The sequence below is a fragment of the Geotrypetes seraphini genome, chromosome 4 (assembly GCF_902459505.1).
Source record: "Geotrypetes seraphini chromosome 4, aGeoSer1.1, whole genome shotgun sequence".
Taxonomy (NCBI): Eukaryota; Metazoa; Chordata; class Amphibia; order Gymnophiona; family Dermophiidae; genus Geotrypetes; species Geotrypetes seraphini.
Window position 1 is genome coordinate 128,219,576 of NC_047087.1, and position 20,530 is coordinate 128,240,105.

Genomic DNA, 20,530 nt, shown 5'->3' on the forward strand with positions numbered 1-20,530 from the left:
CTAAATTATCTAATCCTATTGATTTTATCAGCTTACTGGGTTGTTTGTCCAACAATGGATCCATAACAGTATTGAAGTCCCCAGCCACTATTAAATTAGAAGAAGCCAGTGGTAGAATCATCTGTTGAAGAGTTTTAAAGAATTCAGCCTGGTTCGAATTAGGGGCATAGATATTAAAAAATGTCAAGATATCTGTCCCCGAGTTCATGTGCACCTGAATCCATCTTCCCATGGAATCTGCTGATACTACCTTAAATATAGCTGAACATTTTCTATTTACTAGAATAGTTACCCCCAGCTTTCTTTCCCACAGCAGGAGCAAAAAAAACTATGCTTGATCCACCCTCCTTCCAACTTGGCTGACTCACTAGCAGATAAATGTGTTTCCTGTATAAAATATACATCCACCTCCTGTTGCTTTAAAAAAGTTAAACTTTTTTTCTGCTTAATTGGGTGATTAAGTCTGTTGACATTTAGTGAAAACAGTTTTAACTCCATTCTATGATTATAGTAAAAAGAACCCAGCAAAAAATAAACTGAAAAATCATTATTACATACCAGTGACATTAAAACCTTACACATCAAAAATCCATAAAAATAACCCCCCATTATCCCTCCCTCTACCCCACCCATTAAACAACAAGATTGCCTGGGAGCACCCATATAGACTAACCACCGTAAGCTCCCTCTGGGTGTTATTAATATTTCCTCTTAAGGCAGGGGTGTCCAACCTTTTGGCTTTCCTGGCCCACATTGGAAGAAAAAAAATTTCTGGGGGCGCACAAACACTAACAATAGCTGATGAGCAAAAAAAAGGTTGAGCAGGTCCCAAATTTGCACTCACTAATATAGAAGATGTACATATCTAATAATAAACCTTCATAAAAAGCAGTAATACTTAACCTGACTGAATGATCCTCCATGTGCACTGCTGACAGTGGGAGCAGCCACAGATTTCTGCATCCCCACTCTGATAAGCAGGATGTGCACTCCTGGTTCTCCCATTCACTTCTATTACAGCTAAGGTGAGTCTCTTCAGAGGTGAACCTCATCAGAGCGGGGATGCTGATGCAGGTGGAGGATTGTTCAGTCAGGGTAAATATTACTGCATTTTTGGGCCTCCCACTTTGAGCTTAGGCTCCCTCAAAATGAACACCTCCCCTGCTGTAGCTAGTAGGGATCCCCAAGCCTCACCAACTGACAGCCACCTCCTCCCCCTCCAACTTCCCAAGTTCTGCATCTGGCAGCAATATTGCAGAGCTTCTGCCTTCCCTCCTCCCTACCCCCTCGGCTTTCATGCATGCATGAAAGCAGTGGAAGCTTGAGAATATTGCCATTGGCTACAAAGCTTGGAGATTTTGGGTTGCCAGACTGGAGGAAGATGTCTTCAGGTGGCTGGGCTTGGGAATCCCCAATAGCTCAAGTATTTATCAATTGCACTCAGGCAGGGAGAAACTTTGGTGCCCATCCACTAATTGTGGGCTCCAGTCCTTCTCTCAAATCAGCTGTATATGACTATGCCACTGAATACAAAAATAATTGTGATGCACATATCCCAAAGCTAACATATTCCAGTTAATAAATTCAAAATAAAACAATTTTTTCTACCTTGTTGTCTGGATGTTTTGTTTTTAAAATCATCTTGGTCCCAGTTTCTCTTTCTGCTTTTTCTCTATCTTCAACTAATTCTCTTTCCTGTGTCTGCTGTCCATTTTGTTCTCTTCTTCTCTAAATGAGTCCAGTCTCACCTGCGTATGTCCCAGTTTAGCAGGAACTTGTCCAGCTTAGTCTTGAAACCCTGGAGGGTGTTTTCCCCTACAACAGACTCTGGAAGAGCGTTCCAGCTCTCCACCACTCTCTGGGTGAAGAAGAACTTCCTTACGTTTGAACGGAATCTATCCCCTTTCAACTTTAGAGATTGCCCTCTTGTTCTCCCTAGCTTGGAGAGTATGAACAGTCTGTCTTTATCTACTAATTCCCTTTAGTATTTTGATTGTTTCGATCATGTCTCCTCTCAGTCTCCTCTTTTCAAGGGAGAAGAGGCCCAGTTTCTCCAATCTCTCACTGTACGGCAACTCCTCCAGCCCTTTAACCATTTATTTGCTCTTCTCTGGACCCTTTCGAGTAGTAGTCCTGGACACAGTACTCCAGGTGAGGGCGCACCATGGCCCGGTACAGCGGCATGATAACCTTCTCCGATCTGTTCGTGATCCCCTTCTTTATCATTCCTAGCATTCTGTTTGCCCTTTTTGCTGCTGCAGTGCATTGTGCAGACGGCTTCATCGACTTGTTAATCAGAACTCCCAAGTCTCTTTCCTGGGAGGTCTCTCCAAGTACTGCCCGGACATCCTGTGTCGTGCATGAGATTTTTGTTACCGACATGCATCACTTTGCACTTATTTGCGTTGAACCTCATTTTCCATGTCAATGCCCTTTTCTCAAGCTTGATTACGTCACTTTGTAGATCTTCACAATCCCCCTGTGTCCTCACTACTCTGAATAACTTTGTATCGTCCACAAATTTAATCACTTCACTCATCGTACCAATGTCCAGATTGTTTATAAAGATGTTGAAGAGCATGGGTCCAAGCACCGAGCTCTGCGGCACCCCGCTGGTGACACTCTTCCAGTCCGAGTATTGTCCATTTACCCCCTCTCTCTGTTTCCTATGCTCCAGCCAGTTTTTAATCCATGTGAGTATTTCACCCTCGATTCCATGGCTTGCAATTTTACGAAGTAGTCGTTCATGTGGAACCTTGTCGAACGCCTTCTGAAAATCCAGATATACAATGTCGATCAGGTTGTCCTTGTCTATCTAATCTAATCTAATCTTTAGGTTTGTATACCGCATCATCTCCACGTTCGTAGAGCTCGACGCGGTTTACAGTAGGCGAAATAGGAAGGAACTACAACAGAGGGTTAGAGGTAGAAGTGCGAAGAAAATTTAGAGGACTTGGGATGTCAAGATATAAGAGTTTCCTTGATTCCTAAGTTGGAGGGAAACTTACATTTTTTGAGAAAAGCCAGGTTTTCAGATGTTTGCAGAAAACTTGGAGAGAGCTCAAGTTCCGAAGAGGGGAGGTAAGGTTGTTCCAGAGCTCAGTGATTTTGAAGTGGAGGGAGGTCCCTAGCTTTCCTGTGTGGGAAATGCCTTTTATCCACCTGTTTACTCCCTCAAAGAAGTGCAGCAAGTTCGTCAGGCAAGATCTGCCTTTGCTGAAACCGTGCTGGCTGGTCCTCATTAAACCGTGTCCGTCAAGGTGATCAATGATGCGGTCCTTTATCAGCGCCTCTACTATCTTTCCCGGTACTGAGGTCAGACTCACCGATCTGTAGTTTCCTGGATCTCCCCTCGAACCTTTTTTGAAGATCAGTGTAACATTCGCCAGCTTCCAGTCGTCCGGAATCTTTCCCAATTTGATCGACAGATTGGCTATCAATTGAAGCAGTTTAGCTATAGTCCCTTTCAGTTCCTTGTTGACCCTAGGATGAATGGCATCCGGCCCCGGGGATTTATCACTCTTAAGCCTATCAATCTGTTTGCATACCTCTTCTATACTGACCGTCAACTCTATCAGTTTCCTGTCTTCATTTCCAGCATATAGTCTGATGGGTTCCGGTATGCTGTGTATATCCTCTTTGGTAAATACAGATGCATAAAATGTGTTCAGTTTGTCTGCGATTTCTTTGTCCTCCTTTAGCACTCCCTTTATTCCATGGTCATCCAAGGTCCCACCGCTTCTTTGCGGGTCGTGTCCCCTTAATATATCGAAAGAACGGCTTGAAGTTTTTCACCTTCTTGGCTATTTTTTCCTTGTAGTCTCTTTTGGCCCCTTTTACCACCTTATGGCACCTGCGTTGATGTTGTTTGTGTTTATTTCAGTTTTCATCCGTTTTTGACCTTTTCCATCCTTAAACGAAGTTTTATTGTCTCTGATCGCTTTCTTCACCTCTACAGTGAGCCACACCGGTTCTTTGTTCTTTTTCCTCTTGGATCCTTTTTTGATACGCAGTATATATAGATTTTGCGCCTCAGTGGCAGTGTCCTTAAAAAGGGACCAAGCTTGCTCAAGCGTTTTCACAGTGCTTATCCTCTTCTCAATCTTCTTCCACACCATGAGTCTCATCCCTTTGTAATTCCCTTTTCGAAAGATTAGCACTGTGGGCATCGTTCTGGACTGATGTTTCTCCTCTGTGTCCAGGTTGAAGCGGATTATGTTGTAATCACTGCTTCCCAGTGTCCCTTCTATTTCTACACCTTGTGCCGGTCCTCGCATTCCATTTAGAATTAAGTTTAGAATTGCATTTCCTCTTGTATTTTCTTTTACATGTATTTTCTTTCACATGTTGTTCCAGGAGAAAATCGCCTACAGCATCCAGGAACTTGATCTCCCTAGTGCAGCCGAAGATGCCTAGGTTCCAGTCAAGGGATAGGAGCTAATGTCCTATTATGGATTAAGAACTGGTTGAAAGACAGAAAACAGAGTAGGTTTAAATGGTCAAAATTCTGAATGGAGAAGAATAAATAGTGGGGTTCCCCAGGGGTCTGTGCTTTTTAACATATTTATTAATGATGTGAATAACTTATGAGATAATTTAAATTTGCTGATGACAAAAATTGTTAAATCACAAGAGGATTGTGAAAAATTGCAAGGGAATCTTGGGAAATTGGACATCAAAATGACAGATAACGTTTAATGTGAGCAAGTACAGAGTGATGCATATAGGAAAGAGAACATAAGAACATAAGAAGTTGCCACCACTGGGTCAGACCAGAGGTCCATCGCGCCCAGCGGTCCGCTCCCGCAGCGGCCCATCAGGTCTATGACCTGTGAAGTGGTTCCTGACCATTTCTGTAACCTACCTCTACATCTATCTGTACCCCTCAATCCCCTCATCCTTTAGGAACCTATCTAAACCTTCCTTTAAACCCTGTAATGTGCTCTGGCCTATCACAACCTCCGGAAGTGCGTTCCATGTGTCCACCACCCTCTGGGTAAAAAAGAACTTCCTCGAACCCAAACTATAGCTACATGATGCAGGGTTCCACACTGCCCAGGAAAAGGATCTAGATGCCATCATTGAGGATACATTGAAACCATTAGTTCATTGTGCGGCGGCAGCTAAGAAAGCAAATAGAATGTTAGGAATTATTAGGAAAGGAATGGAAAATTATATTGCCCTTGTATCACTCTATGGCAGGGGTAGGGAACTTCGGCCCTCGAGAGCCGTATTCCAGTCAGGTTTTCAGGATTTTCCCAATGAATATGCATGAGATCTATTTGCATGCACTGCTTTCAATGCATATTCATTGGGGAAATCATGAAAACCCGACTGGAATACGGCTCTCAAGGACCGGAGTTCCCTACCCCTGCTCTATGGTATAACCACACCTCAAATACTGTGTGCAATTCTAGTTGCCGTATCTCAAAAAAGATATAGCAGAATTAGAAAAGGGCAAAGAAAATGATAAAAGGGATGGGACGACTTCTCTATAAGGAAAGGCTAAAGTGGCTAGGGCTCTTCAGCTTGGAGAAGAAATGGTTCAGGGCTGATATGATAGAGGTCTATAAAATACTGAGTGGAGTGGAAAGGGTAGCTGTAAATCACTTGTTTACGCTTTTCAAAAATACTAGGACTAGGGGGATGCGATGAAGCTACTTGCGATCTAGCCAGGTACTTGGGACCTGGGCTGGCCACTGTTGGAAACAGGATACTGGGCTTGATGAACCTTTAGTCTGTCCCAGTATGACAATTCTTATGTTCTTGCTAAGTAGTAGATTTAAAACAAACCAGAGAAAATATTTTTTCACATAATGTGTAATTAAACTCTGGACTTTGTTGCTGGAGAATGTGGTGAAATCAGTTAGCTTAGCGTGGTTTAAAAAAAGATTTGGATAATTTCCTAAAAGAGAGGTTCCTAGGGCTTGGTGAAATCCACGGCTTATTCCTAGGATAAGCAACATAAAAATCACTGTTACTTACCTTATCAGATGTTATCCAGGGACAGCAGGTAGATATTCTCACAGATGGGTGATGTAATCCACGGAGCCCGGTATGGACAGTGCAAAAGTGTACTGTACTTTAACTTCCTAGAAATTTCAAAACTGCCTGTACCACACATGCGTGAGTGCCTTCCCTCCCAATGTCAGTTGACTATGGAGAGATTGACTTCTTGATTACTGAAGCTCCTAGTCTGTACGGATTAAAGGACAGTAACAGATGAGTTGTAGTTTGGAAAGGCGTAGTTCAATGTAGGGAGCAATCCAAGGCAGGTTTACAATCCAATAAGTGAAGTACAGTTCTCCCAGGAAGACAATGTGGTCCAGAGAAGAGTACATAAGTACATAAGTAGTCGCCTCCGCCGGGGCGGACCAGAGGTCCATCCAGCCCAGCGGTCCGCTCACGCGGCGGCCCATCAGGCATATTGCCTGAGCAGCGGTCCCTGACTAATTTTATACCTACCTCTACACTTATCTCTAAACCTTCCACTGCTCTTATCTGTACCCCTCAATCCCTTTGTCCTCCAGGAACCTATCCAGGTCTTCCTTGAAACCCTGTACTGTGCTATTTCTTATCACGGCCTCCGGAAGGGTGTTCCATGTGTCCACCACCCTCTGTGTGAAAAAGAATTTCCTTGCGTTTGTTCTAAACCTGTCCCCCCTTCAATTTCATCGAGTGACCCCTTGTTCTTGTGGTTTCTTTCAAATTGAAAAATCTGTCCTTGTCAACCTTTTCGATGCCCCTCAAGATCTTGAAGGTCTCTATCATATCTCCTCTGAGTCTCCGCTTTTCCAGGGAGAACAGCCCCAGCTTCTTCAGTCTGTCAGTGTATGTAAGGTTTTCCATACCCTTAATCAGTTTAGTTGCTCTTCTCTGGACTCCCTCAAGCATTGCCATGTCCTTTTTGAGGTACGGTGACCAGTACTGTACACAGTATTCCAGATGCGGGCGCACCATAGCCCGGTACAGTGGCAGGATGACTTCCTTCGTTCTGGTCGAGATACCCTTCTTAATGATACCTAACATTTGGTTTGCTTTCCTCGAGGCTGTGGCGCACTGTGCCGACGCCTTCAATGTCGTGTCTACCATCACTCCCAGGTCTCTTTCCAGCTTACTGACCCCTAGCATTGATCCCCCCATTTTGTAAGTGAACATCGGGTTCCTTCTCCCTATATGCATGACCTTGCATTTCCCTACATTGAAGCTCATTTGCCACTTTTTCGCCCATTCTTCCAGTGTCGTAAGATCCCTTTGGAGATCCTCGCAATCTACCGTGGTTTCAACCTTGCTGAATAGTTTGGTGTCATCTGCGAATTTGATGACCTCACATTTTGTTCCCGCCTCCAGGTCGTCAATGAATATGTTAAACAGGAGCGGTCCCAGCACTGACCCTTGAGGAACCCCGCTTGTGATCCCTTGCCAGTCCGAGTAGTGACCCTTTACACCAACCCTCTGCTTCCTGTCTGCCAGCCAGTTTTTGATCCATCGGTGGACCTCCCCTCGCACCCCGTGATTCCATAGCTTCCTGAGCAACCGCTCATGTGGTACCTTATCGAAGGCTTTCTGGAAGTCTAGGTAAATTATGTCTATGGGTTCACCTTTGTCCACCTGGTTATTTACCCCCTCAAAGAAGTACAACAAGTTTGTGAGGCACGACCTACCCTTGCAAAACCCATGCTGGCTCGACCTTAGCTGTCCATTTTTTTCGATATGATCACAGATGCTGTCCTTAATCAGCGCCTCCATCATCTTCCTGGGACCGATGTGAGGCTTACCGGCCTATAGTTTCCAGGGTCGCCCCTTGAACCCTTCTTGAAGATGGGCGTGACATTAGCTATTTTCCAGTCCTCCGGGATCTCTCCAGTTTTTAGGGATAGGTTGCATATTTGCTGAAGTGTCTCTGCTATTTCATTCCTTAATTCCTTGAGCACCCTTGGGTGTATGCCGTCTGGACCTGGCGACTTGTCGCTCTTTAGCTTGTCTATCTGCCTGAGGACATCCTCCTGGCTCACCTCTAGTTGGACCAGCTTGCTATCTTGATCTCCATTTTCTATTTCCTCTGGTTCCGGAATGTTGGATGTGCCAGTTATTCTATAGATTGAGATGAAAATTGGAGACTACCTCTGGTAGGAAGTTGAGATGAGTGAGACGACAACTTTGTCTTGAGAAAATGTTGTGTGAAGTGGATCATGTATTAGTGATTGGAATCCGCTGAATCAGTGCAAATGGAGAAGTCTACTGTCTAAGTAAAGTGCTGGAGATATGACATCATAAGTGTTTCAAATAGAGACTTCACCAAATGAAGAGAACAACCTGAGGGTTTTAAGCAATTGGAAAAGGTTGGCTTAGAGGCTTTGACATCATGAGGCCCTTCATGAAGTGAGAAAATGATGGATATGTATCCAGAGGAAGTCTTCAGATATGTTGCTGAAAGGCGCTTGAAGGGCACTGATAAGCATATACTGAAGTGTTCTTGTTCATTGTCTCTCTTAATTTTTTTTTAGAAGGAGAAAGACAAAAAAGGTAATGCAGGATATATGTTTGAAGTCCAGTCCTTTAGGCAATACCAGCAGTAAACTGTCTACATGATGCAGTAGACTTATCATGTGAAGAGTTGCTCAAGAAGTTATGGTGATCAACACTGGAATAGAGAGATGGAACATTTTATCTTGGACATTTATAGTAAATATTAACCTTGCATTAGTGCAGTTTTTGTTGACCCGTGATGTATTTTCCCTTTTAACCATAAAGGTTAAAGTGTTGACATGACATGGTGAAGGACTGGATTCCTTTTCATAGTGATTACGGGCAACAATAAGGTCTTTTCTCCACTTTTTGTGAAGATGTGGTCTGATGAGAGAGACATAAGAACATAAGAAGTTGCCTCTGCTGGGTCAGACCAGAGGTCCATCGCGCCCAGCAGTCCGCACCCGCGGCGGCCCATCAGGCCCATGATCTGTACGGTGATCATTGTCTGAACCCTTAAATCCCCCTTGGTCTCTATCTATACTCTCTCTATATCCCATCTCTACCTCTATCTGTATCCCTCAATCCCCCTATCTTTCAGGAATTTATCCAATCCTTCTTTAAAACCCTGGAGTGTACTCTGTCCTATCACAACCTCCGGCAGTGCGTTCCAGGTGTCCACCACCCTCTGAGTCAAAAAGAACTTCCTAGCATTGATTCTAAACCTGTCCCTTTTCAGCTTCTTCGAGTGCCCCCTTGTACTTGTGGTCCCCATTAGTCTGAAGAATCTATCTCTGTCTACCTTCTCGATACCTCTCATGATCTTGAAAGTCACTATCATGTCTCCTCTGAGTCTCCGCTTTTACAGGGAGAAGAGCCCCAGCCTTTCTAACCTGTCTGCATATGAAAGGTTTTTCATGCCTTTTATCATTTTCGTCGCTCTTCTCTGGACCCTCTCAAGCATCGCCATGTCCTTCTTGAGGTACGGCGACAAATACTGGACACAGTACTCCAGGTGTGGGCGCACCATCGCTCGATGCAGCGGCATGATGACTTCCTTCGTCCTGGTTGTGATACCCTTCTTAATAATACCCAACATTCTATTTGCTTTCTTTGAGGCTGCTGCACATTGTGCCGTTGATTTCATTGTTGTATCCACTAGCACACCCAAGTCCTTTTCAAGGTTGCTTTCCCCTAGCACCGATCCCCCCATTTTGTAGCTGAACATCGGGTTCTTTTTCCCTATATGCATGACCTTGCATTTCTCTATATTAAATCGCATTTGCCATTTGTTTGCCCACTCTTCCAGTTTGTTTAGGTCCCTTTGTAGGTCTTCGCATTCCTCCGCGGTTCTAACCCTGCTGCAGAGTTTGGTGTCGTCTGCAAATTTTATAACTTCACACTTCGTCCCCGTTTCCAAGTCGTTTATAAATACATTGAACAGCAGCGGTCCGAGCACCGACCCCTGTGGAACACTGCTCGTGACCCTCCGCCAGTCCGAGTATTGTCTCTTCACCCCAACCCTTTGTTTTCTGCCTGCCAACCAGTGTTTAATCCATCTGTTTATATCCCCTTCCACCCCGTGGTTTTGCAGTTTCCTAAGTAGTCGCTCATGGGGTACCTTGTCAAAGGCTGAGTCCCTCAGAGAGCCTGCCATCTTGTCGTCATGTTGCTTTTGCCTTTCTTTTTCTTTGTGCAATGATTTAGCAGTCATATTTTGGTCAGATCAAAGCACAAATCTGTCCATATAAATATCAGCGGGTTAACGCCCCCACTGTGATGAGTAAAGTGGCGGATGAAGGCAGATGAGGCTCAAGGATCAGTAGTAACAGTGAAAGATATATGTCAACTTATGCAACTCTAGTACCACAACAAGTTGACACTAATTTTATTGCCTAAGTAGAGAAAAAGATCTCAGAAACACCAAATTGGGAACATATTGCATTATTCCCTCTACTTAGGCAATAAAATTAGTGTCATCCTGTTGTGGTACCAAGGATTAGGAACTCAGCAACAACACGTCCTGCTGGGCTCATCACATCACATGACCAAGAATTAGCCTCATTTAACAGCGATGGGAGAAAAAAAAAAAGATCTCTAATACTTCCTGAATAAAGGGATGGAACTTGATATATCACTTTTGTGTGGTTTACACAATGAAAGCAGTTTATATATTTTAGACAGGTACTTATTTTTGTACCTGGGGTAATTAAGTGTTACATGACTTGCCCAGTCATAAGGAGATAAAGTGGGAATTGAACTCACAATCTCAGGGTGCTCGGCAGCTGCTCTAACTACTAGGCCACACCTCCAAAGTGTATACTGCATGTAACAGAACTATGGATATGGTTTTATTAAAGAAACCAATGACATTGGTTTGACAAGACCTGTCTTGTATTGCTAATTCTCACTTGATTTCAACAAAAATTCTCTCTACAGAATTATCCTCAATATCTATCCTCGAATGGAATGAAGCTGACAAGTCTAACACTAAACAACTGTTAGTAAATTTGGAGATTTGAGCCTATAAATGTTATCAAAGTTTAAATGAAAATACAACAATTAAAAGAACAGGGCTACAGACTAAAAAATGCCCCTTTTTGATACACAGTACCTTTGTGCTGAAGTATAGGTTTGTCCTTCTGTAGGTGTTTCTGCATTTGGTTTGCATAGATATTTTTTATACTTATTTCTCTTTCTTTTTCCTATGAAAAAGCCAGATGCATTTCCTTGGTTATAATAGTTTTCACAACTGCATATTAAATGATAGCTTTCCAAAGATATAAAGTTACTTTTATCTACAACATATTCCAGAAATTAATAGGAGTTTTGTTGTTGCTTTTATAAATACAAAGAATAATGTTACAGAGGGGTCAGTTTTCAAAGGACGTTATACTAGTATATTTACCAGTAGCCAGTAAAGTGTTATGGATTTGAAATACTGCCTTTCTGAGGTATACCCACAGTGGTTTTGCATACCGGTATATTTTATATGCATATTCTATATTGTTTATTATTTATTTAGGCTCGATATACCACTGGATCAATATAATTTACATTTTAAAAGTTAACATATAAGAAAAGTGCCATTAAAAATAGGATAGGAAAGAACCCCACTCATTCAAGTCAGACAAAAGGATACATAAGTCTTGTGGTGCCTGCATCCGTAGAAGTGTGGTGGGGATAAGTCAGGTAGGCCCACATTCTGTAAACAGTGTCCAAAGTTAGGCAGCGGTTGGCGCCCTACCACTACCTACCTTAATTAGTTATATTGGTTTAATCAGTACACTAATTGGCTCCACCAATTAAAAACCAATAAAGAGGCAATGTTTTAAAAATGCCTCCATTATTCCGCCTATGGAGGCACCTTACGATGCCTAACACCACTTCTGGAAGAGAAGGAGGAGGGGTGGGGAAAGAGACAGATGCCAGACCACGGTAGAAGGGAAGGGAAGAATGTGAGAGATAGATATACTAGACTGTGGAAGAAGAAAGAGAGTGATACCAGATCAGAGGACAGGGGGAGGGAAGGAGGAGAGAGAGATGCCAGACAACAGTAGGGGGGAGGAGAGAAGGGAAGGAGGTGATAGATGCCAAACTGTGGAAAGGAGAAAAGATAGATGCCAGACCATAGGAAGAGGGAAGATAGATGTCAGAACACAGGAGGGGAGTAAGGAAGTGAAAAGAGATGGAAGAAATGCTGTTTAGGATTGATGGGAATAGGGAAGAAGGAGGGAAGAGATGATGCATATGGATGGAGAGGAGGGGAATGGCAGAGAGAGGGAGGAGATGGTGCACATGGATGGAGAGGAGGGGAAGACATGGAAAAATAGACAGATTGAGAAGGAAGCAGAAAAATGGAAGAAAGTTGAATGTTGAAGGTTAATGCCAAAGATGGATGTGGATGTAGGGCAGAAAGTGAAGGAGAAAAAAACAGCAGAGTTAAGAGCACAGACTAGGGTTACCAGATTTTACTTTAGTAAAATCCGGACCTCTACACCACCCTATGCCACAGTTTCCGCAGCCTCAGGTGTGACCTAACTGCAGCATCTGGGTATATTGCACAATTAATCTATCTAGCTGCTTTGTACAAGTGAGCTAGCAAGCTGCTCACCACTTCTGGATTGTCTATTTTTGGGCACATATGCAACAGCCAGATGCATGGGACAGTGGCTGCAGTCCTCACTGTAGCATAGCTGTTCCAAAATCAGATGAAATAAACTCAGAGCAGAAAACACTGAGGAGAAAAGCAACCAAAGTTTGGGGAAGCCACCAACAGTAATATGATTCAAAAGGCAAATGTACATAATAAAACTTCTTCATCTTGAATTAAAAGGCTGCTTATTTTACCTCACAGGGGATCCGTCGTGAAGGGAAAAAAACCCAAAGCCAAAAATAAAACCCAAAGGATTACATTGTATATTCCAAAGCAAATAACTTTTTATTCTAGTAATAAGTATTATAGCAGCATTTGGTAAGTCAAAAATAAATCAGTTTGGACATATATAATGGAGAGAGAAAAAAAACCCTCATACAAACAGTGCCAGCATATTTCTGTAAGTATGGCGCAGCTTCTCTAAAGAAACTCTGCCAAAGCATGAGGGTTTTATACAGAAAGTATCTTTGTCTTAGACCATTCCCCTGGCTGTGAATATGTATCACCCTATTGGAGCAGACCAGCTGCCTATCTAATTCTCTCCTAGTCCATGCCTCCATTCTTCCCTGGGGGGCCCTGGACAGGCATAGCTTCTGGAACTTTCTTCTTGAAGTTTCCATTCTTCACACGGGTACATCAGTATTAGTGCATTAGCCTGGCATCACTTTATCAGTTCTTAGGTTCCCGGATGGAGTGTCCTGCTGACTTGCATTTGCTTTCAGCATGGTCAAATAGCTCATTGTCTTTCCAGCACTGGTTGGGGTCCTTGAGAAACTTCACAGCAAGAAATCTATACACTCACATTAGCATCTCAGCATCTGAACTGAAACCAGTTTGTACAAGCCCGTAACTTCAGCAACTCCAGCAAAATGCAGGAATTGGTCTCACAATCTGTAAAAGTCTCTCATAGGCTCCTGTCATCTATCTAAAGCTCTAAGAAATATCTATTTATTTATTTATTTTAAAAATTTCTATACCATTTATAACTAAATGGTTCACAAAGTTACATACATAATTTAAAAACAGAATCATCATGACATACAAATAATCCAAAAAAAAAATCATGTTAAAACATTATTAGAAACTAAAACCATAATAAGAATGATCGTGAACAGTTCATCAGCTTTGCCAAAAAAGGCAAGGAAATGAATCAGAAATAAAGCATTAGAAATTAAGAAATGAAAGTCCCATAGGGCAGAAGATTTTTCTGCCCTTATTTTGATGGTTGGAATTGAAAGTACCACACTGAAGTCAAATAAGATGGGTGTAGAAACAGCATTTTAAGCCCTTTTACTTTATAAAGACTCTTTAATAACTGACAAACAGTGAAAATGTGAGGGGGAGGGACTTGGCACCACTGAATGTCACCCAAGCTCCAGTCAAGGCTTTAGGAGATTTAAAGAGAACTAGACTTTTCCACTAGGATACCCCATGCTTAACTGACATCCAGATACCATTGGGTCAGGAGCTTGCTGAGAAGCACCAAAGAAGAGCTACACAGTCCATCAATCATCCCCTTGGAGACAGAGAAAGATACTGAGGATCCTATATGACTTGGAGCTACTTTGTTTTTCTGTCTCCATCCACTTACTGACAGACATAATCCACTTGTTCTGGAATGGGCTAGTATGGACAAAAAGAAAACCAGCATTTAAATCCCACTCACTGTGACTTTGGCCAAGTCAATTTAACTCATGATGCTTCAGTTACCCACATCTATAATAAAACCCTTAGTAAGCATGCGCACTTGAAACTCCATGCATCCATGCCTCCATGCTTTGTGCTTCCGTGCTTCCTCATGCACAGTACACCACCGAGCAGGGAAGCGTCTCAGCGCACGACAGGAGCCAGCTTTCAGTGCCCTACTTCAATTGTTGACACCATGAAGAAGGAACCGGCAGGTTAGATGGCTACCTGGTAGCAGGAGCAAGGGAATTGAGATGCCTGATTGGGAGTTGGGGCCTGGGTTAGTAAGGAGAAGAGAGACATGGGATAGCCACTAGAGAGAGAGGCTTTGGGTGGGTGAGAGAAGCAAGCATTTGGAGGGCAGGTAGGAGAGAGAGAGTACATGGATGGGGTGGGCCACCACCACCTCGGTGAGCGAGGGCTAAAGGAGCCCTCCCCCCCAGAGAAAGTGAAAGCGCGGAGGAATGTGGAAGGATCTAGCAGTTCGTGAGCTTCCTGCGGAGCAGCATCAGGTGACGATCCAGCACCAAGGGTGAGCAAATGGGTTCAGAGGGGAAATGAGACGCATTTGCCCATTGTGTAGCTGGGCAGGTGTGTGTGGGCAGCTGGCCACAGCTGGATTGAGGAAAGGGCAAGGGATCTCATAGCTGGCACAGCTGGAAGGCTGCTTCAGTGAGGGTCTGGGCAGGGAGAGAGACAGAAAGAAATAAAGCAAGATAGACAGCAGGAGGGAGAGATACAGAAAGAAAGAAAAAAGATAGATGGGGCAGGGAGAGAGACAGAAAAAGAAAGAAAAAAAGATAGATGGGGCAGGGAGAGACAGAAAAAGAAAGAAAGAGAAAAAGATAGACGGGGGCAGGGAGAGAGACAGAAAGAAAGACAGACATTCTAGCACCTGTTAATGTAACAGGCTTAGACTATGAGCTCCTTTTACTAAGGTGCATTAGGACATTAGCTCGCAGAGTAGCACGCGTTATGGCCGCGCTAGGTGGTGCGTAAGGTAAATCATGTATTATCACGTGGCAATCCACGCGCTAATGTCCTAATGTGAATCTCGGCAGAGATAGGGGTGTAACGAAGGTGTGGTGTATGCGGGTCACAGAAACTATGTAGCGCGTGATCTAGCCAGACGTGTAGCTTGGCTTTAACGCGTCCCTGTTTAACGCCACGAAATTAGGTGTAGTTAACAGTTTATTTATGACGCACGCTGTGTAAGGTAACTAACGCGTGGTACTGCATGTGATGACATCACCTTACACTACTTTCAGCCAATAAAACAGGACAGGAAGCTCAGGCATCCAGGAAGTCATGGCTATTTACAGCTGTGCTGCACCACTAGCGATCCTCTTGATAGAGGTAGAACATGCACAGCCACAGGGTGAGGACCACCCACCATAAGATGTGCATGAAAAGGCACCCCCCCAGCAGAGACCAGTAGCAGGAGTAGTAGGCAAGCTTCAGCAGCAGCAGAGGCGTGGGCGGCCTTGTAGGCACGAACAATGGCCACATCTCCCTCGCCTCTTTTGTGTTCAGAGGCTGTTGTGAGGCCAGAGGGAAGACCATATGGTGATGTTGTCCCTAAGTAAGAGGAGAGTCCTCCTGGACTGGAAAACAGCTAACGTCGTTCCTCTGCACAAAAAGGGTTGCAGAGCAGAGGCTGCGAATTACAGACCAGCGAGTCTCACATCAATAGTGTGTAAACTCATGGAAACACTACTTAAAGGTAAATTAGACACGATTTTGGATGAGGGGAATCTAAGGGATCCCAGTCAACATGGATTCACTAAGGGTAGGTCATGCCAATCCAATCTTATCAGCTTCTTTGATTGGGTAATAGGAAAGCTAGACTCTGGAGAATCTCTGGACATAGTGTACTTGGATTTCAGTAAAGCTTTTGACAGCGTCCCACACCGTAGACTGTTAAGCAAGATGAAATCGATGGGGTTAGGTGAGACACTAACTGCATGGTTAATGATTGGCTGAGTGGTAGAGTTCAGAGGGTGGTGGTCAATGGCACCCTCTCTGAGACATCGGATGTGACTAGCGGAATGCCACAGGGCTCAATCCTGGGTCCATTCCTTTTTAACATATTCATAAGGGACTTGTCCCGAGGGCTTCAGGGTAAAGTAACACTATTCGCCGATGACGCCAAACTATGTAATATAGTAAGTGAAAGCAATCTGCAGGATAGTATGACGCAGGATCTGCTTACGTTGGAAAACTGGTCCTCGACTTGGCAGCTGGGCTTCAACGCTAAGAAATGTAAGGTCATGCATCTCGGCAGCGGAAACCCATGCAAAACTTACACCTTAAATGGAGAAACACTAGCTAGGACTTCAGAAGAACGAGACTTGGGAGTAATCATCAGTGCAGACATGAAGGCTGCCAAACAAGTAGAGAAGGCCTCATCCAAGGCAAGGCAAATGATGGGATGTATCAGCTATTGATGCCAAATATGCCACATTTGTGCTGTGTTTGAATATACCAACTGCTATCGCATATTTACACATACTACACATTACACATGATAGGTTACCCTCTTCCAGCCTGGGGAGTTAGCTCACACTCACAGCCTTTTCAAGGCTGGCAAGAGCTTCTCTCCTGCTCTTACCCTGTTCCAGCCTGGTGAGTTAGCTCACACTCACAGCCTGATGTTGGCAGGAGCTTATCTCCTGCTCTTACCCTGTTCCAGCCTGGTGAGTTAGCTCACACTCACAGTCTTTTCAAGGCTATCAAGAGCTTCTCTCCTGTTCTTACTCTGTTCCAGCCTGGGGAGTTAGCTCACACTCACAGTCTTTTCAAGGCTATCAAGAGCTTCTCTCCTGCTCTTACCCTCTTCCAGCCTGGGGAGTTAGCTCACACTCACAGCCTGATATTGGCAGGAGCTTCTCTCCTGCTCTTACCCTGTTCCAGCCTGGTGAGTTAGCTCACACTCACAGCCTGATGTTGGCAGGAGCTAATCTCCTACTCTTACCTTCTTCCAGCCTGTGGAGTTAGCTCACACTCACAGTCTTTTCAAGGCTATCAAGAGCTTCTCTCCTGCTCTTACCTTCTTCCAGCCTGGGGAGTTAGCTCACACTCACAGCCTGATGTTGGCAGGAGCTTATCTCCTGCTCTTTCCCTCTTCCAGCTTAGGGAGTTAGCTCACACTCAAAGCCTGATGATGACCTTTTCAAGGCTACTCTCCTACAGAGTCCCTGCTCAGAAGATAAATGGGGGGAGGGGGAGATTCACTATTCATGTGTTTACCTTTAAGTCTGTTGGTTAGGAGGGTGCTCCCACAGTATAGGTGTGTCAGGAGCTTGCTACAGTTGTAGGGCAGGGAAGGACATGCTATAGCCCTAAACTATTCCTCAGCAGGGTGGACCAAGTACTCTAGCAGATGAAAGGTCCCCCCTTACTTATCTTAGTGCCTTCAACAGGACCATGCCATCTCTCTGCACTGTGCAGAGAGAGCAGGGCACGAAGCAGCTGAGAAGGAGCAGAGGCAGAAGGGAGAAATCAGCTGGGAAGGAGCGGAGATAGAAGGGAAAGGGCAGGCAAGAGTGAGGGGCAGCTCTGACGTCAGCCAAGCACCAATCCGGAGGGGCCAACGGCGCTCAGCCGTTCGGCATGCGTCAAAGGCAAGCATTAAAGGCAATCGCCTTAGTGAGAGCGCCGTTGCGAAGGGCCTTAAGGAGGGACGAGTCACTGCAAAGAAGAGCAGAGGGCATCCATAGCAGAAACAGGACACATAAGCAACAGGCAAGCAAGAAAAGCAGGCTTAAAATCAGGCGAGGGACCTCACAGTAACACCAAGGACGCTACATAAGGAACCAGGGAGAAGACACTTCAGACAGCAGACCAGCAAGCAAAAAGAAGCAGGATGTTGAGCTACCCAGTTTTCTGTACCGTTTGCCATATGTATGACCTCCCCTCTGGGAGACAGTCTTATGTATGCACTCGATGCAGGGAACTGGAGAGCCTGAAGAAACAAGTTAGACTCCTGGAAGGCAGAATACAGGAACTAGAAGCACTTCAAGGAGTGGAGGAGGAGGACAGAGAGGCAGAAAACTCCAAGACAGAGGAAACCATTGAGGAAGAAGTCCAGGAGTTAGAGAAGTTCATCAAAGAGGCATACAGGGAGGCCGTGGAAAATCACCAGCAACAGTGGAACTGCCGAGATACACCCACAGTGGAGGACAAGCACAAGGAAGAAATGGATGACACAGCAGCGACACCTGGAAACAGCGGAGGGAACCCACAGGAAGATGAGTCCGGTGCAAGCCAACACCAGGTTGAGGGAAGATGGAAGTATAAAAAGGACACGGACCTACGGCTGAAGAGATGGACATACACCGGGGACACGGACCTGTGGCTGGAGAGACAAGAGAAGACAGAGAGCACAGCGATCGTTGTGGGGGACTCCATCATTAGACAAGTCAAAAGCAACATAGCAGGAGGAAGACAGGATCGTCTAGTGATCTGCCTACCCGGAGCCAAGATAGAAGATATAGTGAGCTGCATCGACAGGATAATCAGCGTGGAAGAGGAAGATACAGTGGTGGTGATCCACGTGGGGACAAACAACATTAGCAACAGGAACTACAGCAGAGAAGGACTGAAAGACCAGTTCCGGATGCTAGGAGGGAAGCTGAAGACCAGAACGCTGAGGGTAGCAACATTCTCAGAGATCCTGTCGGTACCCAGGGCCGACGAGAAGAGGCAGACGGAGCTGCAAGCAGTCAACGCATGGATGAGGCGCTGGTGTGAGGAAGGATTCCACTACGTGCACAACTGGACGATGTTCTGGGGGAAGACAAGCTATATGGGAAGGATGGACTCCACCTCAACGGGGATGAAACGAGGTTTTGTTTGGACATACTTATCTGTATGAAGCCATCTCAGAACGTGAGGAAACCTCAGCTTGCACCTGCAGCGCAAGCAGTCATTAGCAGCCAAACTGCTGTCAGTGGTGAAGTCTCTGGAACAGTCCTTAAAACATAGACATTCCTTCAAACACATCTAATAGCAAAGAACCAGGGTAAGAATGTTCTGTGTAATGGCACCCGTGCGGTGGAATGAAGGTTAGAAAAGAACAGCTGAAAGTTTTAGAAAGCAATAAAGACTATCCTTATTTCAAACTACTTCCACTGAAACTAGAGAGAGAAAACCTGATCTTTGGGGCTAAATATTTGTTGAAATGGCCAACCTCATGAAGAGGTAGGTCAAAGTGTATCGTGTATTTACTCCTAACTGTTCACCTAGTAGTGCATGTGTACATACACAGGACAACTGACTTGGTATCAACAAAGGGCAGAAAAGTAGGATGATCAATTATTGCCATTACCCTACCAGTAGTAATAACTTGGTAAGACCACCACAGAACTTTGTGTATTTCAGTATAGAGGCCGTGCATTGTAACACCTCACACCTCCTTATGGTAACACCTGTTCAGAAGATAATGTATCATAGCACCTTTACAGAAGCTCATGTTGTGTAGCCTCTTGGAAGAGGCTCATATAGACCACATTGAATGGACTCCCCCCCAGCCAGGCTAACCTCTAGGGCAGGTAAGAGAGGGCAGAGCCTAGATGGTGCAATGGGATGAGGGTGGAGGTGTGGGGAGAGGGGGACAGATGTCAGCAGGGTAGGAGGCGTGGAATAGGCTAGGCCAGTGGTAGGCAATTGGGGATCCTCGAGAGCCACAGCCAGGTCAGGTTGTCTGGATAGCCACAATGAATATGCATAAGATAGACTTGCATCTCAAGAAGGCAGTGCATGCCAATCCATCTCATACATATTCACTGTGGATATCCAGACAACCTGACCTGGATGCGGATCTCGATCCCCAATTGCTCCCGTATGGTACTGGACTTCTATCTCATCTGGGCCTTAATATCACTGTAGCGATGTTTGATTTGTTCCATACTGCGGGCTGTCACAGCAATGCCATTTACGGCCCGCAGTATTTTGGCCCAGATGAGATTTTTAGCAGCCGAGGAGATCCAGCGGCTAGATTCTCCAAACAAATGGTCAAATTGGTTCAGGACCATAAGGAGCAGCAGGCGATTCTCCTCTTCTGAGAAGCAGACCGCCCTCAGCCGATCTGCCTGTCCCTGCTCAGCCTGCCTACCCCCACATCCTCTACCCTGTCTGGCCATGTTCTGTACCCAACCTACCACACCCAAACAAAGGTGCAGCCATGGTTTGACACCTCTATTTCACAACACCCCTTTT

The 20,530-nt window shown here is 44.8% G+C and overlaps 1 protein-coding gene across 1 annotated transcript in view; it reads right to left on the reverse strand.

Annotated features, from left to right (window-relative positions):
• LCA5L (lebercilin LCA5 like) overlaps positions 1 to 20,530 on the reverse strand; it is a 153,610-nt gene that overhangs the window by 77,216 nt on the left and 55,864 nt on the right. Inside the window, exon 4 of the mRNA XM_033941841.1 lies at positions 11,084 to 11,174. Coding sequence (XP_033797732.1) covers positions 11,084 to 11,174 — 91 coding nt within the window. The remainder of the gene's footprint in view (positions 1 to 11,083; positions 11,175 to 20,530) is intronic.